The sequence below is a fragment of the Typopeltis vanoorti genome, chromosome 26, assembly GCF_054136105.1.
Source record: "Typopeltis vanoorti isolate ZY-2024b chromosome 26, IOZ_Tvanoo_1.0, whole genome shotgun sequence".
Classification (NCBI taxonomy): Eukaryota; Metazoa; Arthropoda; class Arachnida; order Uropygi; family Thelyphonidae; genus Typopeltis; species Typopeltis vanoorti.
In genome coordinates this window covers 13,291,544-13,305,825 of record NC_143574.1, presented here as the reverse complement: position 1 = coordinate 13,305,825, position 14,282 = coordinate 13,291,544, and the positions used below count along the sequence as shown (strand labels likewise).

Here is a 14,282-nt window from a genome sequence, read left to right as displayed (position 1 = left end):
TAATCTTTAAAAAAGCATTGGAAGAATGTTCAGAGGGAATCACAATAAATGGAAAGATTGTTAACAACCTTCGATATGCAGATGACACCGTGCTAATTGCAGATAATGTTATGGATCTCCAAAAACTCATTGACAGAGTATACATAGAAAGCCAAAGAATGGGAATAAATATAAACATCAACAAGACAAAATACATGATCATCAGCAAACATCCAGCCTCATCAATGAAACTGACACTCAATGGGAAAAATATTGATCAAGTGTCAAGATATAAATATCTTGGTTGCTGGCTTAATGAACAGTGGGATCCAGAAATAGATATAAAGACAAGGATTGAAATTGCACGGCAGTCCTTCATGAAAATGAGAACACTATTCTGCAATAAAGACCTAAACATGGAAGTCAGATGCTGAATGCTGAATTGCTACGTGTGGTCTATTCTGCTGTATGGAGTTCAAACATGGACATTGAAGGCGACAACCATCAAGAAAATCGAAGACTTTGAGATGTGGCTATACAGAAGAATGCTAAAGATATCATGGACAGAAAAAATTACCAATGAAGATGTCTTAAAATCCATTGGCAAAGCTAAACATCTTGTACAAATAATCAAGAAACGAAAAACATCATATCTTAGCCACATCATGAGAAACAGCAAATACCAACTTCTACAAACTATTTTGATAGGAAGAATTGGTGGCAAAGGAACTAGAGGAAGAAAAAGAATATCATGGTTTGACAACATCAAGATGTGGACAGGACAGAGCAGTGCACAACTTCTCAGATTAGCACAAGAGCGCAGTTTGTTCACCAAGATGGTCGCTGACCTTCGATAGAAGATAGCACAATAAGAAGAAGAAATTTACGTACACACAGTTTCTTATAATAAATTTTACAGAATAAACTAAATAAGATGAATGACATATTTATATAGAGTCTTTTCATTATTATTACATATTCTAAGATTAAATAATTAATTAATAACAAACAAAATTCAAAGCATTTATATGAATAATAATTGCAAGCAAGAGACTAACAACAAATAATATTTACAAGTCTTGCTTATGACATGGTGGATTATGTTAAATGTGAATGAAGTATTATAATATATAAAATATCTTCATTCACAAATTAACACTAACCATAATAATGACTATTTAATTCGTAAATATTTCTGTGATGTTCATATGTGCTGAAGTGTGTCAGATATATGAATTTCGTTATTACAATATTAGTGCTCTTGGTAGTGTTAATCATTAATAATAAAGAAATTATCTTATAATGTATACAGAAAAACTAAATCACGAACAAGAAAAAGGCAAAAAGAAGGTCATCTGAAATGTGCTTTTGTTTGGAAGGTTTTGTTTGGAAATGCTTACATCAAACAAATATGTGCATACATTGAAAACTGAGGTGAAAAAAAAATTGCTTCCATCTTCTTATGTTTAGGCGAAGTAACAGCAAACCAAAGTTCGCACTTTGAAATGGGATGTAAGATGGACTTGAGTTTTAATGTAGTGTGAGTATCTTGCCTCATTGTGCACAATGAGGCCTAAGTTTTTTCCTCATTGTGCACAAATGACAGCACTGGCAACTTGCCATATTTGTGCAGCTTGTTGTATGCCCACAGTTCAATGTGCCAAGAATAGTTGATTAATGCTGAACGGGAGAAATAAATAAATGATTTATGAATTGGTCACCAACACACGAATCACGTGCTTTATATGTAAATTTTCCAACTGTAAAGAAAAGCTAATTTTCCAACGTATAATACTAAACACACATCCCGTGAAACGCATTGATTACCCTAATAGCGGAATGGATTTTCCTTCTTCTGACATGTGCAGGAGTGTTGAAGGGTCTCACATCTGTGAGCATACAGTACTTTATTTTTTCAAATTAAATGCAATTTAATTTTTGTAGTCAGTTTGTAATTTAAAAAAAGGTTCTAATTATAGAAATGAACACTGTTCTGATTCAATGATTTATGTCAATTAAAAAAAAAAAAAACGATTGGCGACAATATTGTTTATCTTGTCACAGCCATATTTTCACTTGATACCAAAGAAAAAGTGAGAAAAAATGTTGTTTTCCAGAATGCCAAGTGTGTATTTTTTTCCCCCTTTACCAAGTGATAATTTTTTCTTTAATATTTTTAAATGTTATAAATATGATAATCAATTTTTCTTGATAATCTCATAATCTTTATTATTTCTTTTTTTCTCATTTTTCTTTGATATTAGAACAAATATGACTATTGCAAAATATAGTGTATTTCACCAAATAGTTTTTTGTGAAACTGACATGAATCATCATGATATTTATTTCTACAGTTTGAACTCCCGTGTATTTAATTAAACTGGCTAAGAAATTAATGCATTCTTCTTTTATAAACTTTTGTCAACTACTCAGGTAAACTGCATTTTAATTTGTGGAAATAAATTAAGGTGCATAAATACTGTGAGTTGCCAGCAATGATAAGCAAGATGGTCATTAAGAAATAAATGCAATTACACACTAAGGACCTTTTGCTTAATTGCAGAAAAAATTTTTTATAATTTCATAAATATACTTAATCCTAAATTTTGATAGTAAAAATTATGTGTAAGTTGTATTTTGTTTTTCTGACTGGTTACATTTCTAATTTTCAATTTTGTAGAACTTCTGTTAACGTTCCAGCACTAAATTTTGAAGTTCTGGTATTTACTATTAAAAGTACTTTGAGATAATTTCTGAAGTATTTCTAAAGAAACATCTTGTTCTTTTGCTTGTTTGCACTTTTTAACTTAAAACAGTACATATCCAGATTTGTTATGACCTATGAATGCCAGTAATATTTGTAAAAAAAAAAAATTTTAAACAAAACACTTTTTTCTATTACTACTGACAAATGTTAATGTTATAGTTGGTCTTTTCATATTGCTTTGATAATTTATTAATATTTTCCTAATCAATATAAAGAAAATGATAAAAAGTATGCCTTTTGCAATGAAAAAGGCTGCAAATTTATTATTCTTAAAGAATGTATACCATTTAACTGTCAGTAAACTTTTTCAGACTAAATATCAATTTAGCTGATGGGGACGTAAAATTCAGGTAATGATAGAACCTATACTGTTCTCATATTATCAGTATAGAAACAACTGCAAATGTGGAAAAGTATAAGTATGTTTATAGAATACTTAATTCCACTTACCATCAAGAAGTAGCTGGAATAAACTATGTTATTGCTTTGCCGACTTCAAAGGATGAAACAAAAATGAAAAAAATCAGAAGACTATAAAATTCTAGCATTCTGAATTATTATAAACTTTGTCTTGATATGTCTAGAGAAAAACTATATAAGTGTGGAAACTAGGCATTCATTCTGTGAAGTATTTAACTAAAATTTATAATTTACAATAAACAAAACTTAATTTAAGACAAATAGCAGACTTATTAAAACTTGGAAACAAGTGATTAATTTGGGATAAAAACAATAGTTCTTTCATAATTAAATAAAATTCTTTAGGAACAAAAAATGCAAGAATTATTAGAAAATATTAATGCAATATAATAATAATTCAGGATTAATTTTATCTGAAAATATTAGTATTATATTATTTTGTTAATTACACTTAGCTGAAGGTTCATTTTTTCCTAACGAATTTTTCACTTACAGGTAAATACAGTTATTACATTATTATTATTAAGAGAGCCCCAGGGAGTCAGGGACTAATTGAAGGAGGCCACATACTGCATGCACTAGCTATCGTATTCATTCACACTGCTTGCACTCACAACATCCAATGGCAATCTTCTCCAATTACGCACCATCTTATGAGAGAAAACTTAAGCTCTCACCTCTTCTTAGCGGCATTTTCTTAGCTTCCAAGGATGTTCTCTGGTCATGTCCCCACTCACCATAAACTGAAAAATCCCATCAACTGAAATCCTCTATGACCTTTCAGAAGTTTGTAAGTCTCAATCATATCACCCCTCTTTCTCCTGTTTGCTAGTGTTTGCAGTCTACAAATTCTCAATGTCTTCATAATCAGAATTCCACAATCCTGATATCATTTTTAACACCCTCCTTTGTACTCTGTTTACTATATCAGAATCACAACAGAAACCAGTAGACCAGACCTGTGCACAATAGTCCTCACTTGTGCACATTATTGTGCACAAGTGAGGTCTTATCAAGACCTTATAAAGAGACACAACGAAATAAGTAGAATCATTGAAAATGTCAACTGTGTTGTGAATGGGGAACCTGTGGAACAAGTAAAACATTTAAGCTACTTAGGCACGATGTTTAGTGAAGATGGTAAATTAAATAGGGAAATAGTCAACAGAATCATCAAAGCTGGTATGGTAGGAAGTCAATTGAATAAATTCATATGGAATAAGAGAGAAATTAGTCGGAACACTAAATTAGCTGTATACAAGACAGTGTTCAAACCAGTTTTAACTTCTGACTGAATCAGAAGTAAAACACTTGACCAAAGACTAGAGACTGCAGATATGAGAGTCCTGAGAAAGATTAGAGGTGTGAACAGATGGCATCAATGGCAATATCATATTAAAAACGAGGATATTAGGAAAGAACTTGACATTGTCAGCATCCAGGGATGCGTTAGCAGAGCTAACCTCAGGTGGTATGGTCACTTAAACAGAATGGGCGAGGAAAGATTAGCCAAACAAGTGTTCTCTGCCACGTTGGCAGGAAAACGACCCAGAGGAAGACCAAGGTATAGGTGGATTGATGTAGTACAAAGTGCTTTAGACGATAGAAATATAAGATCTGATAATATTGGAGTTTTGACAAGTAACAGCTGATTTGGAGGAAAATTGTAGATAGGAAGTTAGTAATGATGTAAATTTTTCATGTAGTACTATCATATCCTGTACACCCCTTGAGGGTACATGGCAAGAATTTGATGATGATGATATTTCATCCACCTCGTCCGGTAGGAAAGGTTAAACAGCATACTGTAACATTCTTAGTTCTAACTACATTTGCTATCTTACAAATCAAGTTGGTAATTACTGGACATGATACAACAATAGTTACAACAAATGCAGATATAGTGAAACTATTCGACTTTGTATGCATTCTGGATATTTTATTTGCCAGAATAAGTTTTACAGTCAAGTTGAAGGAACCACAATGGGAAGTCCACTCTTTTCCCTCACATGCTAACGTTTATTTAGAACATTTAGAAAATATCCTCTCATCCACACACCCTCAGCCTTCATGTTGGGCTCATTATATAGAAGTTTTTGCTATCTGGCCCCATAATGAAGACACATTACCTACATTTTTTATCTAATATAAACAATCTACAGCCACAAATTAAAGTTACTATGGAAATGAAAAAAGACAGCAAATTGTCCTTCTACTTATCTGCACACGATCACATGAATTAATTAATTTTGTTTTTCAAAAGCCTACTTTCACTGGACACTACATTCAACAGCAATCAGCTCACTATCCATCACGGAAGACTGGAATTGTAAATACTTTATTGTAGTGTTCTCGTACTATTTGTTCTCTGGCTTAACTATTACAGCAGGAACTCTTAAGCATGCAACAGCTTTTTAATTTCTATAATCCCAGTTCAAATAACAGGAAACAGTGTGCCAAGTTTCAATTCCTTACATTTCTGGCATTTCAGAACCCATTTCCAGAATTTTCAAGAAACACAATTTGGTGGCTGCTTTTCTTCCCATCAACAAATTATCAGCATGGTTTCCATCTTTAAAAGATAAACGGCCTCCTATAGCTCTCCCTGTCTACCAAGTTCCTTGTGACTGCCATCATTCTTTCTTTGGACAAACTGGACACTCTGAGGAAAAGAGAATACAAGAACAATCTTAAATTAGCAACAGTAAATCTGGCTTGGCGCAGCATGGAATAGATGCAGACCACAACATCCTCTGGTCTGAAAAACACTTAATTGATGTTGATATAAATTTGAACTGTTTAAAGAAATCACTGAGGCCTTACTTCACTGTCTCCAAACTTAAATTGGAATGGCTGCCTCTCTGTATCTAAGTTATGGGAAAACTTATTTTAACCACACATCAATCATTTTTTTTATTAACTAATGAATTATTAATATCGCAATATTTTCTCAATTATACCATTGCATTGTTTTATGTTATAACATCATGCAGTTCTTATTTTTTCAAATCAATCCATTGTTTGCATTCTACTTTAAGTTCAGTATCACTTATTTCTTGTGATTTTTCATGCTAATTTGAAACAACCAATTAATCCCACTTAGTAACATTATTTATGACCTCAGGAATACCTTTATTTATATGAAGTAGATTATTTGCTTACTAACAGCCCATTTTTAAGTAGGTAAGATTTAAAATTATTTATCATGCAAATATTAACTACTTTTTCCTCCCTCCAATATCTAGTTCGTAATTCACATTCTGAAGAGGTAAATTCGTCCCACCTGGATATAAATACTATGGCTAGACAGATCAAAGAAATATTACCAAGTGTGCCACTGAGTATTATTTGCCAAGATTTAGGTGAGTTCCTCTCTGAACTCAAGTCATTATGCTGTTGTATTATAAGAATATTCATCTCAATAAACTAAGTGAAAAATTTCTTTTAAATTGCACTGTTAATGAAAATTTATAAATTTATGTTATTTGGTGGTGGTGGTGTGAGATGTGTTTATTTTCATTATTATTATTATTATTATTATTTTGACACCTCCAGGGAGTCCAAAGACTCATCGAGGGAGAGTGTGCCGACAGCATCGAACGATTGGCCCCCCTTCCAACTACTAACCGCGCTCAAACTTACTTAACTGAGCCATTCGTAGCAGAGGCTCTACCAATCGACCAACCTTCATAGGTCGGTTTATTTCAAATATGTGGACATCAAAACATAGCAGTAAAATTGATATTCTAGTCTGTTGTGCAAATAATTTAGTGCATTGCTTTACTTGTCCATCTTCCTTAAATTTTGTATTATGCATTTTTAGATGATTTCCATTTCTCAAGTATTTTACCTTCACTTAGGTAGATACAAAGTGAACCTTGTTGTTAGAGCTTTATAAAAGAATATTTCCTCCTACCTTGATACCTTCTATTCTTATTTAATTTGTCCCTGGTGCTCTATCTACCTTCACCTGGTTGACTCCATATTCTACCTCTTCTGACAATATTTTTGGTGCTTCTTTATACTTGTTAACTTTACTGCAGTGATATTTTTTGAGTTGAGTTTACTGTAGTAATTCTGGACAATTACTTTCCATTTGTCTTGTTTTCTTAATATTCTGTTCATCTAGAAGAGCTGGATTATTCTTTCATCCTTAATTCTATTTCTACCTTTTTTAGGCTTTTGTTTTTCTGTTGTCTCTTGTAGTTTATTTATTCTAAATTTAGTGTAATCTTGTATCTTTATTCTCAGTAACTTGCAAAGTATTATATATTCTAAATGAGTATGAGTTGAATCTTTTAACTCTCTTCTTTTACATAGCAGTTCAAGAGTTTCTTGGCTGAAACACTACCTATGATTATTTTCTGTCATAAATTCTTCCTGTGTTTTGCATTGTTTTATTTATTGGTTGAATTTCGTTAGGTCTTTATCTATTCCAAGCTCCACTCAATCTGCTTTACTAATTTACCAATCTGCCCTATCTCAAAATATGTTTATGGTTTAATATTGCTCATATTGTTACTTCCTTTTTTTTGTCTCTGTGAAGAATGGCTCTTAATGGTCTGTGATCTGAGTGTATGTCGCAATGTGTTTTTCCAGTTGTTCCAACATTTTTTATGATTTTTTGCAATTTTTCATAATATAGTCAGTTTCATTTCATGTTACTCCATTTAGCAATCTCTGTCCACCTTCTTCTGGAGCTCTTACTTTAAAAAAAAAAAAAAAAAAAAAAAAAGTATTTATTATATAAAGCCTCTCTGCTTCAGCAAACTCTATCAGATGTTCTTGTCTTTCGTTTCTATCATCTAATCCCCATGGACTCATATATTTCTCCAAACTAGCCTTTACCAGTTTTTGGCATTGAAATCCCCCACATGCTATTGTATATGTGCTTTTTCTTTTAAACAATAATCTGTTTGCTTGTAGAAGTCTTCTATCGTTTCATCAGCTGAACAAGTTTGTACATAGCAGACTATTATTTTTAATGCTTCTCTTTGACCTGTTTGAATAATCAATTTCCATACTCTTTTTGATAAAATGTTGCAAGATAAGACATTTTTGATTTGTTTTGGTCAAACTATAAATCCCACTCCGGCAACATTGTTTCCTGGAAGTGATTTGCCAAGGAAGACCTGATAATCCTTTCATTTTGCAGTTAAGGTCATCTTTTTGTTTCACATAATGTCAGAAAATCAAATTTTAGGTTATCAATTCCTTTCAGAAGAAAGTCTACTTCAAAGTCCTTAGCTAAAATTCTTGTGTTGAATGTTCCAAGTCACAAGGTCAAATATTTCCATTGGACTACTATCTGTGAGATTCTTAGCACCCCCCCCCCCTGCTCTCAAAGAGTCAAAACTGCCACCTTGGTTTGTCTTACAAGAGCTATGCAGAACTGGGAGCCATTGCTTTTGAGAAATTATCATCTTTGCTTTAGTCAAATATTCCACTTCTCCTGACCAGGTTTTGAAGTGTGAAGGCCAGTCACTTCCACTTACTGAGGCTGTGAATGTCACTGTTAATAAAAAATATCCTTTAGATGCAGCCTGGTTGGCCGAGTGGTTAGTGTGTCCGCTCTCCAGCCAAAAGGCTGCAGGTTCGAATCCTGCCATGGGCATGAATGTTTGTGATTGTCTGTGAAAATACTAGTGGTGATGGTAGATGGTATTGGTGTAGTTGTGGTTCATTGTAGTTAGTGGATTGAGTGATGGAGGCAGAGAGCTGTAGAGTAGATGCCCTCCCTCAATGAGTCTTTGTACTCCCTGGAGGTGTCACATAATAACAGTAATAGATGCTGTTCTGTTCTAATAGCATCTAGCTAATAAGGTCCTCTTCTAGCATAGCACTAGAATACTACCTTTATCTAACCCTCCAGTGCCCATCTGTTCACTGACATAACTTCCTGCTGGGGTTTAATCCAACCTTCCATTAGATTACTCGGCTTAACAGGGTCCACCTCTACAGAGTAAAAATTAGCCATAGCATTAACAAAAGGTTATAAATTTAACTTTATCTAGGATTAAAGATGTGGCCATGGTAGACTAACCCAGACTGACATCTGAGTAGTGAGATATTGCCTGACTGATGAGCCAGCTAGCTCAAAAATTTTTCAAGCCCTGCTTATAAACCAGTCCAAAAATTATGTATACTAATCCCCTTCAAAAATACCTGGGTGTTCACAAATAGGCCAGACTGGTCATAGGTTATAAAATCCATAAAGTGATGAATCGTGAGAAGTAGAGAGAGAAAAGTGAAATTAGATTTGACTGTTGTTATAAAGAATCTAAAATTGAATTGAAAATCTGATTAGATCCTACACAGTTTCAGTTGTCAACTGTTCAACCAATTTTCAACGAGCATGGTAAGAAGTAAGCAGCTGATAGGTGATGTGACCTATACAGTACAAGAACAAAAGTCATTTCACATTCTATTAACAACAGCTCCTGAACTTTGTTTGCAAAATAACTTTTTTTTTTAAGTTATCAACTTCAAAACTTTATTAGTTTCATACTAGCAAATCATGTCAACATGTCATTACAAATGAAATGCTGACACAGTTTGAGGGGAAGGGGAGCTTTAATCTCAGTTACTAATCTAATGCTTGCACATGCTCAGAAGATGGATTGGTGATTTTCATTGAACTGTAACCTTGGTAGTAAACAGCCATATGTATAATAAATCTAGTATTGCACTTTGATTCTTACTTGTTATCATACCTGCTCTGCTGGCATTTTGTTCTTTTAAATGGTTCTGTCATGACATCTGTCTCCTAAATGAAGGAGCAATAATTACAATAAATTCATTATTTTAAAATAAACTTGAGGTTAAAGCACATATTCCATCACATGTAGTTATGTGATATGTTCTCTGTGTAGCTCAGTTTGTTAGTCACTGTTTTTCCCCAAAAAAAATTGTCCTGATATGAGTGTGGATTTTGTAAATCTCTCTCTAGACTAGCAATAGTATTTTGCATTTATAGAGAATGTTGTCTGTTAAAAACTGCATCTTCTGTTGTGCACATTTGAGAGGTGTATCAGACATGTCACTTTAACGTAATATTTGTGACTAGTTTTTGATCAACTTTCTTTGAAATTGGCCTGTTATGTATTAACTTATGTTAAACTATTAAGTTTCTAATAAATTAGCTCTTATGTTTTCAAACTTCTAAGGCATTGGCTTGCCTACATTTTGTTTCCTCCTCTGGATCTTTTCTCAGAAATTTTAGCCTCAGAGGCTAACCTTTGCTAATCTTTCATCTCCCATTTTGTTTGATCTAGATTAGCTCTACTTACACATTCTTTAATGCAAAGTTATTTTCTTATACTTCATGTTTAAAATGGTTCTACTACAGTGTCATTTGCCAGTGTTTGATCAATTATTCCTAACTTTTGATTAACTGCCAGCCTGTTTAGATGAGTGGATAGCATGCTTGTTCTCCAAACCAACAAGCTATGAGTTCATATTCCGCTGTGAGCATAATGTTTTATAAATGTCTTTAGATGAATTGCACAATGAGACCACCTCCACTTTGCTTACTTGTGGGCCTGATATGACTTGAAAAAGTTCCATGTTTGGTTTCTAGAGGAGGATTATCTAATCTTTAGATTAGATAATCCTTCTGGAATTTTTAACCTTTAGATCTTCCCATGATATATTAACCTACTATAGGTTTACACCTATTCGTGGGTGAGATTCACATAAAAATATTTGTAATTCAGCACTAGACCCATAGGTTAAAATTGATTCAAATACTATCTTGTATGCTGCTGACTCTTTTGCTGGTTTCTTTCCTGTTCCATATAAATTTAACTGATGCCACCTCTCCTCATTTTATAATGTTTTCAATATTTAAATTTCCATTTTCACAAAATAGTGTGCTTAAATATCTGAAATGTAATCTGTCCATAGATTTATACATGGCATTCACTACTGAAAAAGTTTTTTTTCCCTTCCTGTTTCTTTCTTTGGTTAATTTTCACACCATATTTGCCACAACAGTTATTTAATTCAGCTCAAGATGCTGCTATTTGTAGCAGATTTATTTACCAGGATGCTATCTGTATAAAGAAGACTTCTCCATATCTCATTTGGTTTTGATGATGCCCTTTGATTGTAAAGGCCTGGGTTTGAATTCTATACAGAATATAAAGAATCTTTATCAGGTATTTTTAACTGAAGGCGAGTTAGCTGGTCTCTTTTTGTTGCTGAGCCCATACACGAGAGGTTGGTTGATCAACCTATAGTACATTAGTATCGTATATGAGTAGTGGGTTGGGAAAAGAGAAAGAAACTTGTTTACTTTTGATTTGAAAGACTGTATATTGTATTCCTTGGGACTGTTCCACAATGCAGCAGTTGCAGGGATGAAGGAAGAGGAAAAGAAACTTGTTCTGTTTGTTTCAAGGTGCACTGCGAAGGGATGTTGAGCAGCAGCTGTACCTGTTCCAACAAGCTTAGTACTAATTGGGGAGGATTATTGATGTTATTTCAGATGAGCATTTCCCATGGAAATATTTGTAGAATACACATATTGCAGAAACCAAATTTCTGTGCAAAAGTGGGAGGAGTGAGTTGGTAAGAGATGGGTCATTAATAAGTCTAATTGCTCTCCTCTGTATTGAGTGAGCTTTTAGGGGCCCCCACCCCATATGTGAGAGCAGTATTCAATAGCTGGGTGGATTTGTGATTTGTATAAGGTTAACAGCTGTTCAAGAGTGAAGTAACGTCTTGAGCGAAAGAGAAATCCTAGTTTTTTTTTTTTTTTTGAAGCTGAGGATGCAATGGGTGTGATGTGTTTATGCCAGAAGAGATTGATTTCAGGGTAATTCCAAAAAGAGAAATCTGAACTTGTCCAGAAATTTGGGTTTTGTCAAAAAGAATACTATTTCTCAATAGAACAGATCTGGGTTTTATTAGCATTGAAATTGATGGGGGTTATCTGAACCCCATTGGAAGATGGTTCAGAGATCAGAATTGAGGGCGGTGGTGGTTGATGTTCTGTAGGTTGAGGTGAGTTGTGTAGAGTAAGGTTTATCAAATGAAAGGGATGAGTTGAATGTGCTGTCATCTGCAAAACTGCATATTGGGTTGGAAATCAACTGAAGTAGGTCATTGATATATAGCAGGAAGAGGGTTGGTGAGAGGACAGAACCTTGTGAAACCCAAGTATTAGTTGAATGATGAGAGCATAAGGAACCATCCAACATCACGCACACAGTGTGCATCCAGACAGATAGCTGGCAATCTGACTACAGCAGTCCTGAGATAGACCAAATGGTGGTAGTTTGTTAGTAAGCCTTTGTTCCAGACCCAGTCAAAAGCTTTGGAGATATCAAGTGCAACCACTTGAGATTTTCCAAATTTCTCCATGGTATTTGTCCAAAGATGGGTGACATGTGAGCAGATCTCCAGCGACGGAATCCATACTGGCCGTCGTTTATCAGGTGGGTGTCTTCAAGGTAGTGTAGGAGTTGGGAATTGATGATTTTTTCCATTACTTTAGGAAGGACTGAAGTGCAATAGAGCAATCTGGGTAGGATAGATGTGGGAATAGTGTTGGGCAGAAGTATGGCCAATTGCTTTGGTGAGAGACCAGAAGGTTCGGCTGCCATTTGGACAGACTGCTAGTTTCCTGCTTTTTGCTCTTTCAAACTGTTTTTGAAGCATTGATTTTTTTTTTTTTTTCATCTATTTCAGGCTTTTGCATAAGCTCTAAAGGGGGATAAAGTTCTTGATTTGAGCCAGTTACGATATGTTTGGTTTTTTATTTATACAGCCTTGGCACATCTTTTGGAGAACCAGGGTTTAGCTAGGGAATGGCAGTTCAGAGTAGTGTGGGGGGAATGTATGTTTCATGCCAGCAAGGATTACTTTGGTGATAAGTTCGGCGCATATGTTTGGGTTGGAAGGCATGAAGCAATAGTCGAACCATGGGAATGTGGCATAGAAGTTGCAGAGGCTGTCCCGCTTGGCACTGTTATAATGCCAAACTACTCTTGTATGGGAGTGGCTGTGTAAGCGTTGTTGCATGGAGGGAGGAGATGAGCACTAGGTTCTGGTCAGAATTACCTAAGGGGCCACTACTTTCACTGTGTATTTGGAATGGGCATTGGTGAGGAAGAGATCTATGATGTTTGGGGAGTGGTTCGTGTTATCTGGTATTCTGGTTGGCATCTGAACAAGTTGTGTAGGGTCGTTAGTGATGGCAAATGTTTCGCCATCTCTGCCTGTAAGAAAGTTATTGACTACCATGTTGATGTCTTCTTTTAATGATTTTCTGTTTTCCTTCGAAAAGTTCAGTATGGAGGTGGCAGAATTTTTCCTTCTTAAAACTCTTATTTTTCATTCCACAAAGCAGGCAAATCAGCCATTAGAACACATACAATTAACAGACATAATACATAACAATCTCATAGCCCCTGAGTTGCTTTGGCTGTAAATCCAAATACAGAAGCATAAAGAAGAGCTAACTTTAATATCTCCTGCTTTGAATGTAAGATTTCATACTTCTTTCCTTAATGATGATGTCCACATGGATAATGGCAGAAATAATATGTATCTTACACCTGATTTAGTTTATCATAAACCTACCTTTATTACCATTACATACAACAAGATTCAGCACATCATCTATCTTTAAAAAAAAAAAAAAAAAAGAGAGAGAGAGAGAGAGGGTGTCATCAAAACTTTATGAATAGAGCTCATAATTTGCATCAATCCTCATGATGTCAAACTAGAACTTTACAGTATCTAATGGATTATGCAAAAGAATGGATCTTCTTCTCACAGAAGATTCAACCCATCCTCGACTCTTACAGCCTATTCCTAAGAGGCTGTAGGAGTAAAGGATGGGACTGTATAAAGCATTTCAATTCTTAGGTTGCTGAAATCTCAACCAATTGTTGATGATCCTCATAAAATATAATTTAGTTCGTTCCTGTGCTTTTTTTTCCTTCCCTGTCAAGGCTCTTCTTTTTTTTACTTTCCATCAATGCTAAACTGTCTCCTTTATCCTTTCTGGTGTTTACCAAATTCCTTATTGAAAGTTTTTTCACTTGGTTTATAAATTAAATTAAAGATGCCAAGAAATTGTGTTCTTGGTTTATCCTTTATATCCAAG

The 14,282-nt window shown here is 34.3% G+C and overlaps 1 protein-coding gene across 2 annotated transcripts in view; it reads left to right on the top strand.

Annotated features, from left to right (window-relative positions):
- LOC150092339 (lipid droplet-regulating VLDL assembly factor AUP1-like) overlaps positions 1–14,282 on the top strand; it is a 168,862-nt gene that overhangs the window by 128,538 nt on the left and 26,042 nt on the right. For both annotated transcript variants that reach the window (XM_090415036.1, XM_090415037.1), the window contains one exon: positions 6,412–6,528. In XM_090415036.1, the coding sequence (XP_090271162.1) occupies positions 6,412–6,528 (117 nt within the window). The remainder of the gene's footprint in view (positions 1–6,411; positions 6,529–14,282) is intronic.